This window comes from Sinocyclocheilus grahami, unplaced genomic scaffold, assembly GCF_001515645.1.
Source record: "Sinocyclocheilus grahami isolate Dianchi unplaced genomic scaffold, SAMN03320097.WGS_v1.1 scaffold63.1, whole genome shotgun sequence".
Taxonomy (NCBI): domain Eukaryota; kingdom Metazoa; phylum Chordata; class Actinopteri; order Cypriniformes; family Cyprinidae; genus Sinocyclocheilus; species Sinocyclocheilus grahami.
Window position 1 is genome coordinate 110245 of NW_015505242.1, and position 15667 is coordinate 125911.

The following is a 15667-nucleotide window of genomic DNA, read 5'->3' on the forward strand; positions in this document are numbered from 1 at the left end:
TGTGTCTAACACAAAAAAAAAAAACACAAAATGTATATATATATATATATATATATATATATATATATATATATATATACCCATTATGTGTTATTTGCATATACATTACATATATATATGTAATAAATAATTTTATTTGTCATATTCCTTTTTCATGACCAGTTGGATACAGATATTTTTTAATTTGTCAATTAACCAATATTCAGAACCAAAATGATCATTAACCAACAATAAAAACATAATATGCATCATGAATTTGACAATGATTAAAATACAATTATTATGTATTATTAACATTGCTTTTATTATCATTATTATATTATATATACACAAAACATTTGTCAGTATCTCTATTATATTCATTTAATAAATGCCTCATGTGAGAGATTTTATACTACATGTACTACTGCAGGTTCATTTACGGAAGACATATTTTTTATTGCTATTAGGAGTGTATTTTTACATGCATGTCAATAAAGCAGTGCAGTGATTTTACCATGTTAAGTAGTGCTGTTACTTAATTGGTGTTAAGACCTTGAGTGAGCTACTGCTTTTATGAAACTATAGGCTTGTTTGTACTATAACATTTTTATTAATGCATCAAGCTGCCAAAATGGCTGCAATATAACAAAGAGTGAAAAATTTAAGGGGGTCTGAATACTTTCCGTACCCACTGTATATATAAATATGAGAGAGAGTTGTGCAATTTAATTTTTTTAATATGTTAGCTTTGAACAATGCTCATCTAATCAGATCTTCTTCTCATTTTTTATATTATATTAGAAAAACATAAAAAAAAATATTTGAGAATATTTACAGTACTCATATTTTGCAATATCTAGTTATTCATTCTAACATTCTATTTTCTAATCCTTATATAATGCTGTGTTTGTCAGCTGTGTGTGTAATGCATTTTAACTCTTCCTTTCGCTGACTTTTCAGCTGCACAGAGTGAGCAGAGGGTGTGTGCATACTTAGAACAGACACAAGGAGAGGGGCAAGTCTTTCGTGAGAACTCCACCATTCGCTGTAATCATGGAGGCCACTGCTTTGGACTCTGGGTGAAAAAGAAAAATGAAATTCTGCTAGAGAAGCAAGGTATACAGATACATTCCACACACACAAAGAACTTCACAGTCAGTCTTACCTTTATTTCCTCCATTTAAAACAGGTTGCTGGACAAATTTGGGTGACCGTCAGGAGTGCTATGACCGCTGCGTGGTGACCAACCAACCGTCGGTGGCCCAGAATGGAACGTTTCGATTCTGCTGCTGCAACAAAGACATGTGCAACCTCAACTTCACTGAGGACTTCCCAAGTCCTTCCCCGACCACCGTACAGCCTCTACGTGAGTGTGTGTGTTCATAGACAAACAGATAGTGTTCAGCAAATGCAAACAAATGAGTTTGAGTGAAAGATGTGTTTGTACTAACAGTAGGTACAAATGAAAGACAGGGGTTAAATTGGTCCGGAATGACTCAGAGTGGCATTCCAGCACATTTGGTTAACTATTTGCAATTAAATTATTTATTTTATTTATAATTATTAATATAATTTAATTTTTAAGGTTAATTAATAGCACATTATTGTTATATTGGCAATCTATTTGTTAATTCTAGTTCACTTTCTGGTTCATGAGTTAACATTTTGTCCTTGAATCCTTCAAGATTCCCGCCGACTTTACAGAGAGGAAGTCATAGTTGTCGCCTTAGCAACTGTGTCCATGGTTGCTGTCCTCGTCATTCTGCTTTTTTTCGGCTATCGCATGCTAAGAGGTGCGTTGGCGTAGTGATGTTATGATGCTTTAAATTTATGATTCAATCCTGATGATGAAATTACCTATGTGCATGTGGATTTATATACCCGTGTGTATTCCAGGACGTGGTAAACACTCTCTGCATACCTTGGATATTCTGGAGACTGCGCTTTCCCCTCCTTCTCTGGATTTGGACAACCTAGTACTGCTGGAGGTAACCAATCACGTTTTATTTTTTTAAGCAAGTAAAATAGTGAATTCCATTTCAAATAAATGCTGTTCTTTTGAACTTTCCATTCATCAAAGAATCCTGAAAAAATGCATGATTTTACACCAAAATATTAAGCAGCACAGCCGTTTTCAACAGCAATGCTAAGAAATTATTTTTCAGCACCAAATCAGCATATTAGAATGATCATCACTGGAATAAATTACATTTTAAAATATATTCAAATAGAAAACATATTATATAAAATAAATAAAATAAATGTTTTACAGTATTTTTGATCAAGTAAATGCAGCCTTGGTGAGCATAAGAGACTTCTTCCAAAATCATTAAAAAAATCTTACTGACACCAAGGATTTGAACAACACAGTATATATACTTTCTATTTATATTGTTTTTTACTTTTCTCACTTGTTTTTGCTCTTTCTGTTCCTCACAGCTGATTGGCCGGGGCCGGTATGGAACAGTGTATCACAGTTTGCTTGAAGACCGATCTGTGGCAGTGAAAGTTTTCGTTTCTGCTAACCGGCAGCAGTTTACTAATGAGCGGATGATTTATCGCCTCCTCCTGGATCATGAGAATGTAGCGCGCTTCTTAGAGAGCGAGGAACGTGTCGGTACAGAAGGCCGGTCAGAGTTTCTCCTCTTGCTGGAGTTTTACCCGCATGTGAGTATCGCAAGAATACTGAGGAACCCAAACCAGCCGCCCAAAAAATATCAAAAGCAAAAACTCCAGTCTAATTCCAGATTGCTCATTCTTTTCCTCTCAGCCATTTAGTCTGTTCCTGTTTTTTTCTCTCACATTCTTTCTTCTCTACATCACAGCTCCAAGATTGCAAGTGCACAAATTTATTTTGTGGCTATATTTAGAGACCCGAGGGATCTGATGTCATGTTTGATCTTGTGGTAACAGCATCTCACAAGTGTAATGCGATATCTTTGGATATCACCTAAAACTTGCTTACTCTCTTCCTGCAGTTTTCCTCTGCGTCTTTTTTCATCCTCTTATTCTTTTTTTGCTTTTGCACTTATGGAACCAGGAAAAGATTATAATTCAGCAGAATATCCTCATTTCACCTCTCGCCGCATGCTCACACCCACAACTCACTCTCTCGATGTTATGGAGGAAGAGAGAGATTATTGACTGAGCTGAGGAGTTTTCAATTATTCATAACCGTGGGCTTTCAGCCTGTACTTCCTGTGAGCTAACCTCAAGCCAGGTTGCCATAGCGACAGGAGGCATCCCTGAGGTAGTCCTGAGGTATGGCAGGAGTGCATTAATTGTGCTACTCCTGTAATTTTGAGATACACCGCCTCTTTTCTTTCTTGCTTTGCACTTTAATCTGGTCCTCCCTCACTTCTCCCTCCTCTGCCCACCTGTCTTTCCTGTGCGTTCCTCCCTATACTTTGCAGATTTCTTCTGAATAGAGTACTCCCTCTGTCTTTCCCAGGGCTCTCTGTGCACGTATCTGAGCGGGCGGACTGTGGACTGGCTAAGCTGCTGTCGTTTGGCTCTGTCTGTCACCAGAGGGTTGGCGTACCTGCACACAGAAATACAGAGAGGGGGTGAGACACAAAAATAACAAATAAATTAATATTTCACACACTTGTCGTTCCAAACCCGAATGATTTTCTTTCCTCTGTGAAATACAAAAGCAGAATGCTTATGAATATAGTGGCAACTATTTTTCATAAAATGATGATACAGTACTATTTAAAAAAATGTTGTGAAAGATATTAATATTATAATGCAGCACGCACACATTACATTGATCAAAAGCAAAAGTAAAGACATTTATAATGTTACAAAAGAATTAAATTGAAAAAAATATATATATTATTAATCAAATAATCCAGAAAAAAAACATTAGGTAGCACAGCTATTTTTAATATTGATTAATAATGATTATTGTCAAATTAGCATATTAGTATGATTTCTGAAGGATCATATGACACTGAAGACTAGAGTAATGGCTGCTAAAAATTACAAGAATAAATTACATTTAAAATATATTAAAATAGAAAGCAATTATTTTAAATTGTAATGATTTTTCAAAATTTTTACTGTAGTTGTGATCAATTAAGTACAGCATGGGCGAGCATAGAAGACTTCTTTTAAAAATATGTTACTGACCCTAAACTTTTGAAAAGTAGTGTGAACTGGAACTCAGGCTGTCAAGCTCTAAAACGGATAAAAGGTATCAACTATTTAAAATACACTTTAGATTTTAAGTTTGGAGTATGGATGTGATAGTGGGTGTGTGCACTTTATTTATAGCCTCAGTCTGAGAAAGCAGGAAGGCAGGGATGGGGCGTAATTCTCAATGCTTTTTTTAGTTTTCTTTGTCTTTGTTTCAGTGTGAAAGGCTCTAAAAGTGTTCAGATTTTATTTAGTGTCAGAAAAATGCATGGAAATCAAAGGCATGAAGACTGCGACAGAAAGAGAGATTAAAGAAAGTAGGAAAGTGATGCTATGTCTTTATCTTCAGTGCAGTCATCCTGATATATACTGACATCCTGTTTTTAACTCACAGAAACTGGCCAAACTTCCACATACAAATGCACACTCATATAAACTCTCATATACAGCATTATTAAAAGCATTATTATTTAAAACTGTTTGGATGGGCCACATGCAAACCAATATTGGTTTTCAAACAGATAATCATTTCACAAAAAAGTGACCACTACCGATAACAGTGTAGAGGTTAATGACCTATATTACTTGGCAGAGAAATAGATTATGGTTATCATTATTACATTTACATTTACATTTATGCATTTAGCAGATGCTTTCCAAGACGAAGTCCAAAGCGACTTGCAGTGAATTCAGGCTATACATTTTCTTTTTATCAGCATGTGTGTTCCCTATTATTATCAATAAATGTAATTATTTACTGAAAAAAAAAACATTTAAACTGAATAATAAACATATTTAATAAAATAGTCATTATTTATTTAATTTATATAATATATTTCAGTGTCTTTTATCATATTGCTTTTATAAAACCACTCGAAGCTGTGCATTACATTTATTTATTATAAGTGTTTTAAGCATCTGTGCCTAGCTGGATCACTTACATTGGTAAAATCCCTGTTATAGAGGTTATTTCTGGAGACACAAGTGGGTCCTAGTGCTCTCTAGTGGCAATTCTTATATTGTGATTCACTCTCATGTAATTTTCTCTCCTTCTCTCCTCTCTCGTCCCATTCCTTCCCTTTCTTCTTCTCATTGCTAGATGTGTATAAACCGTCCGTGTCCCACCGGGATCTGAACAGTGGGAATGTGCTGGTAAAGACAGATGGCTCGTGTGTGATCAGTGATTTTGGACTTTCCATGATTCTGACGGGAAAAAGACCTCCTGGGCATGGAGAAGAGGACAACAGTGCCATCAGTGAGGTCAGCAAACAGCAATTTAGAATGGTCCAGTCTGATCCAACCCAGCAAAATCTAAACCAGACCAGTGATTTAGACAATACTACCTCAAACTAATCATATGTTATACCTCTTCACCTCACTCAATAGGTGGGTACAGTCCGATACATGGCTCCAGAAGTGCTAGAAGGGGCAGTGAATCTGAGGGATTGTGAGTCTGCGCTGAAACAAGTGGATGTTTATGCACTGGGTCTGCTTTACTGGGAGACCTTCATGCGGTGTGCGGACCTCTTCCCAGGTACCACACACACATGTACAAACGTGCAGATCTTTCCCTGTCACAGCTGCTGTTTGTACTCAATAAAAATCTTCTGTCCCACCAGGTGAAACAGTTCCAGCGTTTCAGATGGCATTTCAGGCAGAGGTGGGCAATCACCCTACCATAGAAGACATGCAGGCACTTGTGTCTCGAGAAAAAGAAAGACCCAAATTCCCAGAGGCCTGGAAAGAGAATAGCCTGGTGAGAAATTATGATGTGAAAACACACAAATGCAGCTTATCAACTCTCAGTGGACTAAAATAGATTTGTTGATGTATATGTCTGTGTTTATGTGCAGACGGTGCACTCTCTGAAAGAGACAGTGGAAGACTGCTGGGATCAGGATTCTGAAGCCCGACTGACGGCTCAGTGTGCAGAGGAGAGACTTGCTGAATTGCTCCTTATCTGGGACAGGGAAAAATCAGGCAGTCCTGCTCTCAACCCTAGCACTGCCCTGTTTAACCACAGGTAATCAATAGCCATTATTTACTGTAAAATCACAGGTAATCAATAACCAATAATTGCTGTACAACCACAGGTAATCGGTAACATATAATCACTGACCATTAACTGTAAAACCACCAGTAATCACTGACCACTCAATGTATAACCAGAAAATTATCAATAACCAATAATCACTCACTGTATAGCTTCAGGAAATAAGTGACTAATAATTACTGACCACTCACTGTATAAGCACAGGTAATAAATAACCAATAATTACTGTAAAACCACAGGTACCAATAACCAGTAATCATTGACCACTCACATACAACCACAGGTAATCAATAATTGCTGATCAATTACTGTACAACAGGAAGTAATCAATAACCAGTCATCACTGACCACTCACTGTACAACTGCAGGTAATCAATAATCACTGACTAATCCCTGTACGACTGCAGGCAATCAATAACCAGTAATCACTGACCACTCACTGTACATTCACAGGCAGTCAATAACCAGTAATCACTGACCACTCACTGTAAAACTGCAGATAATCGGTAATCACTGGTTGAACAACCTTATTACTGCACTCTACAACCACTGGCAATAAATAACCGGTACTCACTGCATAACTAATGAAAATCCAAAAGCAATCATATCTTTACTTCAACAATGTATTCAACCAATGAATTCAACCACAGGTATTTAATAATCAATAATATATAATCCAGACCATTATGTTTAACACTGCACTGCACATCCCCAGTTAATCTCCGTCTATAGAACTCTAGATAATTAATAATCAATTAACACAAACTGTCACAAATCATGGTCAATTGTTGTCATTTGAAATGTGAATAAGTCAATTTTTGCCTTTAACTTTTGTGATTCTTACTTCAACTTATGTTTTCTAGGAACTTCTCTACTGGAAGGCAGAACCCTAAAGTGGGTTCTTTCCTTGAACGCTCATCTACAAACACTGAAGGCCACAATGGTGCTGATAAACCCATCTACAATGACACCTCAGTGGACTCACTCTCAGTGGGAGGGTCTAACCCTGCAGAGAAGAACAGGAACTGCATCAACTACGAGTGGCAGCAGGCCCAATCACGACAGTCTGGCACAGAAAGCTCCTCCCACACTCCAATCTCAGAGTCCTCACAGCCTCCACCAGGGGACAACAGTGGCCCTCTCTGTGCTCAGCTGACCCAGGAAGACCTGGAGATACCAAAACTTGACCCAAGTGAAGTCCAGAGGAACTTGAGGGAGAGCTCCGACGAGAGCCTGATGGAACATTCGCAGAAACAGTTCTGCTCTCCGGAAACATCAATCTCACATGGCCCGTTGAAGATGGCTTCTGAGGTTTCAGGATCTCAGGGTTCTGGTCGGCATGTTGACACCCCTATAACCATCCTACCTAAGCAGCAGAATGTCCCTAAGAGGCCGAGTAGCTTAAGTCTCCATGCTAAGCCTTCTGGGAAAACACCTACCTTGTCGTCTTCATCACTGCGGATGAAGTTTGGGAAACTCGGAAAGTCGAATCTGAAAAAAGTCGAGATGGGTGTGGCTAAAGCCAGTGCAGTGAGCACGGCACATGAGGCCAGACCGATTACAGTTGCCAACAACGATGCTGCGGCAGCAGTGAGTAAATATGCGACCGGAGCAGCACCTGAGTCAGCAGGAAGTGCCGCTGATGTCTGTTGGAAGGGCGCCATGAGTTCAAAGGACCTGACATTCGGCATCTTGAACACTAGCCCTGATGAGCAGGAGCCTCTTCTGAGAAGAGAGGCGCATCCAGACAATGCAAACAACAACAACAGCAATAACAACAATGGCGAGGGAGACGGCGAGGGAGACACTGAGGGTGGAGGAGAGGGGGGAGAGAACAGTGAGAGTGTTGGTCCAACAGGGGACGCTCCGTCGGCTTCTACCGTGGAGCCTGTTGCACTGCCCGGCCCATGTCCTGCCCCAACCTTGGTTCCTCCACAGGCCCAAACCCAAGCTCAGACACATGGAGAGGCCCTGCTCAGACAGAACCGTGTGCGCAGACCTGAGAGACCCAACTCACTGGATTTGTCCATCACCACACTGCCATTACTAGGTGAGTATCAGTGCTGCAAACTAAATTTGCCTTTTGAATGCAAAATATGTACTTTTTTTGCAGAACTAAATTGTTGTTTTTCAAGGGGTATGAGTATTCAAGATTTGATGGAATATATTTATATATTTGACTTGCTGACGTTGGTGGTTTAAATTAATTTGTCACTGTATCCACTTTATTTTAACGTAAGAGAGCTGATGTAGACTTTGTAGACTTGAATGTGTGAGGCTTCCGTTGTCGTCTGCATCGTTATTTTGCGCTCCTAATGCTACTTGATATTGCAAACTTGATATTGTTTTTTTTTAATCGTATTATCTTGTATTGTTGTAATTATAAACAAGCTGGTTTGCAGCCCTAGTTTGACCGTTTATTGCACTTTGTTATTCTTCTAGTTTACATATAGAAGTGAATGAATTAGAAATAGGGCTGTCAAATTGATTAATCCTGATCAATCACATCCAAAATAAAAGTCTGTTTATATAATATATGTGTGTGTATTGTGTATATGTATATATACATACATATAATACACACATATAAATTATATATAATATAAATCATATATATACCAACACACACATATATATATATATATATATATATATATATATATACTGTATATATAGACATGTATGTTTGTGCATTTATATATACATATAAATATACACAGTGGGAACACATATCATGTAAACACAAACTTTTATTTTGGATGCGATTAATCACGAATAATCAGTTCGACAGCCCTATTTAGAAGTCTCGCACATTCACAGAAAATAGCTTGCAAAATAAGATAATAGAATTTGTGCAACACAAAATCAATTGAGTTGAAGAATTGTGGCATTTTTGGGTTAAGACACTGCTTATGTTTTTCTTCTGTGTTAATTTCTACAAAATTTTCCAAACTTTTCTTTTGTCTGTTTAAGAGCTCTGTAGATTGTTTGTAAAACTATTCCATTTTGGAACAATTTACACATAAATCCATTCTTCTGATGTTTCACGAATGAGGCCCATTGTTTTACATTTGAAAATGACATGCGATCATGTTGTAATTTCTTGGCTTGTCAACAGGAGGCAAGTCAGCCGGCGACGTGACAGAGGGATCAGGAGATAAAATCAAGAAGCGAGTGAAGACGCCTTACGCTCTGAAGAAGTGGCGTCCTGCCAGCTGGGTTATCACCACGGATACACTGGATGCTGAAGTCAACAACAACAGACTTCATGGAGGGCCCGGTCAGAACCAGAATCAGGCCGGTACCAGCAGACCTAAATCAGCCTCTGCCGTGTATCTAGGTAGTCGGGGAGGATCTCGCTTCTCAGATCCCAATGACTGTGACTTTTGAATTTTGACCTCACTTTGATCTTGAAAAAAATGTAAAATCAAACTCTATAGCTCTAAAAAGTCTGAAGGCTGTGGAGACAAGTGTGGATTGAACCATATACATGTCTTAAATTTAACCCCAATTGTAAGCACAATAAGTGTCTTAGTGGATTTACATTGAAAAGAGCTATGCATTCATCTTTAATGTTTGTATGTTTTACTTTTTGGTTGCACTTTTTTGATTTTGCTTGAAGTTATAAATCATAATTATTTTGACCATTTGAAATGGTCCCTAATATTAAACCAGTGTAAATGCAGTTAATCATCACATTCCAAAATTCTTAAAGTAATGGAAATTTCTATTGTCAATATTAACTCTTAGTTATGCTCATCTCTAAAATATTTAATTGTTCTTTGTGAGTGTAACCTCTATGAAATTATAAAAAATTATAATAATAAAAAACAAACAAACATGATAATTCATCAGTCAGAATTTGTGGGAACCCTGTTATAAGATTATAGGGCTACTCATTAACACTAATTTTAATCATTTCATTTGTAAGGTTTGCACAGTTTCCTGCAGCTTTGAGATTTATGAGACAATATTACTGAAGTTCCGTGACTGTGTTCACAGCATCTGATATTAATATAAGTGCTGTTGTGTGTGCAAAATAACAGCAGGCTTCCCTTTCTGAGGTCTGAAAGAAGCCAACAGACTATAAAAAAGCAATTCAACACATTTCACTGTGGTATCAGACACTCAAGACAATATTTAGAAATGGGGTGACTCTACAAAGACCAAGGCAACATCTGATATGATCAGATGCAGGAGTCACACTTCTCGCTTTCTGGATAAGCTTTACTTACAAGACAAAGCTGCACTCGGTCTGGTATACTGACTGTTCTGGATCCTGTTGAACTGTGTAATGATGCTTTGGACCTACTTGTTATTTACTGTACTTATTTTTCTATGTGTGAGTGAGTGTGCATGAGTGCACAAGATCAGTTCTCTGTGTGTTTGTTCCTATGTCTTTGTGTCTTGTCTCTAGTCGTGTGAAAGGTTTTTGTGCTGCATGTTTGTATCTATTCTTATGGGGATGTGCATCTTCATACACACTTACCTGTTCCAATCATTTGATGAACAAGGAGTCAACAAAGGGCAAAGTTTTAATCAGTTAGAAACCTGAGAACAGTCTTTTTTTCAAAGCAAAGCACACAAGATCAGCATTTTACGCTATGCACAAAGACATGAAGCAAGCAGCTCTGGTTTGAAATCAAACCTTATTGTGTTACTAAACTGCTCTGGCATGCCAGTGATAATGAATAGGATGCTGTTATTAAAATCGTTTAAACAGAGTCCCATATTATCCTCAACTGAACTGACTGTTGCATGTCTTAAATGCATCTTAAAGAGCACAAGATACTTTCAGCTGCGACCCTAGTGTGTTACCATGACATGTATGTGTGTGTGTGTGTGTGTCTGTGCATGTATATGTGAATGAGTGTTTGTATGATGTTATTCTCCTGTTAACACAATCGTTGTAATCATAGTGACGTGATCAATCGTTTTATTACCCCTTGCCGAGACATTTTGAAAATTGTGATTTGTATAAGAAGGTGCTGACTGTAAAAGTGTATTGTTATTTGCAGATTTAAATTAAATTATGCTTTGCATTTGCACAGTCTCAGTTTTATTCACTGTGTGATGAAATACTTCCATCAGCATTTGGAATTGCAACATGAGAGTATCACCACTAGTCGGCGCACTAAGCATGTTATTCTAACCTTGACCAGCATGCATTTTTATTAAAGCAATTATTGCTTTGTTACCATCACACTAAAGTCAAATTTAAGGTGGAACATCACATATTACAGTGGTTTATTTATCTGCGACAATTGGTGCACCTTTATGAAACCTGCATAAATGTTTTCATAATATCTAATAATAATACACGTTGAATTACTGAAATAAATGAACTTTTCCGCAACATTCTAATTTATTGAGATGCACCTGTATATACACTACTGTTCAAAAGTTTGGAGTTAGTACGAATTTTTTTTTAAATTATTATTCAGCAATGTCATTTTTGACAATGTAAAGACTACCATTGATTCAAAAATGTATATTTCAGGTAAATACTATTATTTCAAACTTTCTATTCATCAAAGAATCCTGAGATGTACCATGGTTTCCACAAAAAAATTGAGCAGCACAACTGTTTTTTTTAACTGTGATAATGGAATGTTATGTTTCTTAAGCACCAAATCAGCATATTAGAAGGATTTATTAAGTACCATGTGATGCTGAAGACTGATTGCTGAAAATTCAGCTTTGGTATTTCAGAAATAAATTATTCTTTTTTTAATACCAGTGACAATATTTCACAATATTAATGTTTTACTGGAGTTCAAATTAATGCAGCTTTACTGAACATAAGATCTTTCAAATAAGTGAATTAATTAATAAATACATATTTAAAAAATCTTACCAATCCAAACTTTTTGAATGGTATATGACAAGAAACACCACAAAACTGCCATTAAAGTACCTCATAGAACTGTATTGCTATGTTCCATGTTTTTTGAGGCCTCGATGGAATAAATCTACTTGAGCTTTTGCTTATATTTTTGTGTGCTGATCCTGATGTTGGGTACTATGCTGTTCATCACATTGACATTTTTTGAGTAAGCCATGACTGAATTAGTTATTCACTGAAAATATTGACCAGTGATATAAATCTCTTTTGTGGTTGCAGGTGTTCAAATGTGCAAATCACTGTGAAAACAGTGTTTAAGTTATAAGTTTTTGTATGACTTCAGAAGACTTGGAATATAGCTCATGAGTTGGATGGACTACTTTTATAATACTTTTAGGGTTGTTTTGGTCAATTTTAGACCTTGACAGCCCAGTCCCTATTCAGTTTCATTGTATAGAAGAGAGCAGGTTGGATTCTTCAGGATATCTTTGCTTGTGTTCCACAATAGAAGCCATACAGGTTTGGAATGTCATGAGAATGAGTAAATTATGACAGAATTTTCTTTTTTTTGATGATGAGCTATTGCTTTAAAGTGATGCTGAAATTTTAGTTTTTGTGGTTGTTCTTGGCCTCTTAATTCACTTTCACACACTAAAATGTTTTGTTGTACCATCACTGATAAGAATTTAGAGGTTACATGCTTAATAGTCACAATATGACTATTAGCAAGGCATAAAACCCAAGGGTTACACCAGAGGAACTCTGCCTTCATTTGGTGAACTCCAAGTACATTAAAATGCTGTTATGTCTACTTCCGCAGTAAATAAACTCTCTGTGTAGCCATGTCCTGCTACTGGAAGGCAGAGTGGCAGTTCCCTAGATTTGTGGGTTGACCCACAAGGTTTTGAATCAGACCAGTGTTTTTCTGTCCAGCTAGTGTTACCGTGGTTACTTATGGTTCAGTGATTAGACTTTGGATTTACCCTTTTGACATCAATTAAGTTTGGCTTTGTGACTTAGTGCTGTACATTTTAATGACATCTTTGATTATCACCCATGTCGAAAGATGGAAGATAAACAGATGGTTTATAAACTGTATGACACACACATAGTTTCTCAGTTAAGTGTTTTTGTGGTAATGACTACTGTGGTAAGCAGGAATGCTGGGGTCCACTAATGGAACATTGGGTCAATGGCTCCTAATTTGTTTTCACATATTTCATCTCTAAATCCAAGGAACATGCTTTATGGCATATTTTTCTCTTTCTGGTGTCTCTCTGATCCTTTTTTCCTTGCTTTCTTGTTCAAGTGAAAACCCATCTGATCATTATTCCTAATATGTCACTCAAACAACTTTAGAGGGGATTCATGGGAAATCAGGCCGTAAAATTCAATCCTAAAGGATTTGTTTCCTCTGATGTTCACAGGTCACTTGATCAAACAGATCTGCACAGAAGAGGCCTGGAAGGGTCTTAATTTGAACCCTCAAAGAGCACATTTTTATACAGGCACAACTGTATAGCTATAATCATGTTCACAATGGCATGATGCTCATTTTTTTTGTCTAAATCTAAGTTATTCAAAAATACATAAACAATATATGTTGCAACAGACAATGCACCACTTCAACGTTTTTTATTTCTGAATTCAAATTCATTTTTTTGGGAGGTTGTGAAGTAAAAAATGTCAGGGTGATACAACCTTCCAGATATAATAATAAAGAAAAAGACTCATTAAAATAATTAAATTTTTGAAAAAAAAACAAAACAATCAAAATATCCTTTTTTCCTTGCTTTCTTGTTCAAGTGAAAACCCATCTGATCATTATTCCTAATATGTCACTCAAACAACTTTAGAGGGGATTCATGGGAAATCAGGCCGTAAAATTCAATCCTAAAGGATTTGTTTCCTCTGATGTTCACAGGTCACTTGATCAAACAGATCTGCACAGAAGAGGCCTGGAAGGGTCTTAATTTGAACCCTCAAAGAGCACATTTTTATACAGGCACAACTGTATAGCTATAATCATGTTCACAATGGCATGATGCTCATTTTTTTTGTCTAAATCTAAGTTATTCAAAAATACATAAACAATATATGTTGCAACAGACAATGCACCACTTCAACTTTTTTATTTCTGAATTCAAATTCATTTTTTTGGGAGGTTGTGAAGTAAAAAATGTCAGGGTGATACAACCTTCCAGATATAATAATAAAGAAAAAGACTCATTAAAATAATTAAATTTTTGAAAAAAAACAAAACAATCAAAAGTTTTTTTTTTTTAAGAACTCTCTTATGCTCACCAGGGCTGCAATTAATTGATTAAAAATAGAGTACAAGCATAATTATTCCAGTCTTCAGGTTCACATGATACTTCAGAAATCGTTCTGATGCTGCTCAAGAAATATTTTTTAATATTATTATCAGAGTTGAAAACAGTTGTGCTGCTTAATGTTTTTGTAAAAATTGTGATACATACATGTTTTTCCCCAGGACTTTTTTATGATTAACAAAAAAGTTTAAAAGAACAGCATTTATTTGAAATTGACCTTTTTTGTAATAATGTAAATCTCTTAACTGTCACTCTTGAACAATTTAATGCATCTCTGCAGAATAAAAGTATCATACTGAGCTAGCTACTTTTGAATGCTAGTGTAGTTTGGCGTAATCATTTATTACTATTTCTCATGGGGACATGAGAAATAGTAATAAAAATTATAAAACTGCGTCATTTCTTATTAATGTTTGAAAATCTTTTATTCTTAAATATTTTCCCTTTTCTTTATCGTGGACACTTATATGTCACTGACCGTCCTATAAACACATGCTCACACTATACAGATTAAAGGGATAGTTCACCCAAAAATGAAAATTTGGCCATTAATTACTCACTCTCATGTTGTTCCAAACCCGTAAGACCTTCATTCATCTTCAGAACAAATTAAGATACTTTTGATGAAATCCGAGCGCTTTCTGACCCTCCATAGACAGCAAGGTAACTACCACGTTCAAGGCCAAGAAAATTATTAAAACTGATTAGTTCTCACAAGCTCATATATACACTTACTAGGACTGTGCGATATTGAAGAAAAATGCGATAACTCATTAAATAATGCGATATTCGATATGCGGATACAATAATGCTTAAAGTGCCACATGTGTTACGGAAGAGGCTTGACACAACAGGTTAGTTATATACAAGTGTTTATTTTGGTCACAGTGAGTACTGGTGTTGAGTCCGGAGGAAGTGAGGGTGAGGGAAAGGTCCGTGAGAGAGTGCAGAGGATATGGAGAGTGGAGTAATCCGAGTCTTTTGCTTGAGTGAGGCTGGAAGGTATCCGGGGGGGGGAAGCACACACCTCAACGATCCGGGAACTAGGAGATGCAGGAGACACTTGGAGACGGGGAGACACTAGGAGAAACACAGGAGGTAAGTACTGCACGAAGTATTAAAGGTAATCAGTAGCAAAGTCAGTGAGTCCTCTACGTGTAAACGAGACCAGACAGTGAGGGTGTCTGAGGTGTGTGCTTTTATGTAGGCTGGTAATGAGGTGCTTCATTGGTGACAGGTGCAGGTGCTCAGAACTCAGGTGAGAGGGATCGTTGTGATGATTGGGAGGTGACTGAGTCTGGCCGATCTGTGACA

The 15667-nt window shown here is 36.9% G+C and overlaps 1 protein-coding gene across 1 annotated transcript in view; it reads left to right on the forward strand.

Annotated features, from left to right (window-relative positions):
* Window positions 1–9965, forward strand: part of LOC107584759 (bone morphogenetic protein receptor type-2-like) — an 18802-nt gene extending 8837 nt beyond the window's left edge. Inside the window, exons 3-14 of the mRNA XM_016271480.1 lie at window positions 943–1098; window positions 1172–1348; window positions 1668–1775; window positions 1879–1970; window positions 2422–2649; window positions 3434–3548; window positions 5222–5382; window positions 5509–5656; window positions 5742–5878; window positions 5976–6145; window positions 7039–8225; window positions 9294–9965. Coding sequence (XP_016126966.1) covers window positions 943–1098; window positions 1172–1348; window positions 1668–1775; window positions 1879–1970; window positions 2422–2649; window positions 3434–3548; window positions 5222–5382; window positions 5509–5656; window positions 5742–5878; window positions 5976–6145; window positions 7039–8225; window positions 9294–9565 — 2951 coding nt within the window. The 3' untranslated portion in view covers window positions 9566–9965. The remainder of the gene's footprint in view (window positions 1–942; window positions 1099–1171; window positions 1349–1667; window positions 1776–1878; window positions 1971–2421; window positions 2650–3433; window positions 3549–5221; window positions 5383–5508; window positions 5657–5741; window positions 5879–5975; window positions 6146–7038; window positions 8226–9293) is intronic.
* Window positions 9966–15667: the final 5702 nt, after the last annotated feature.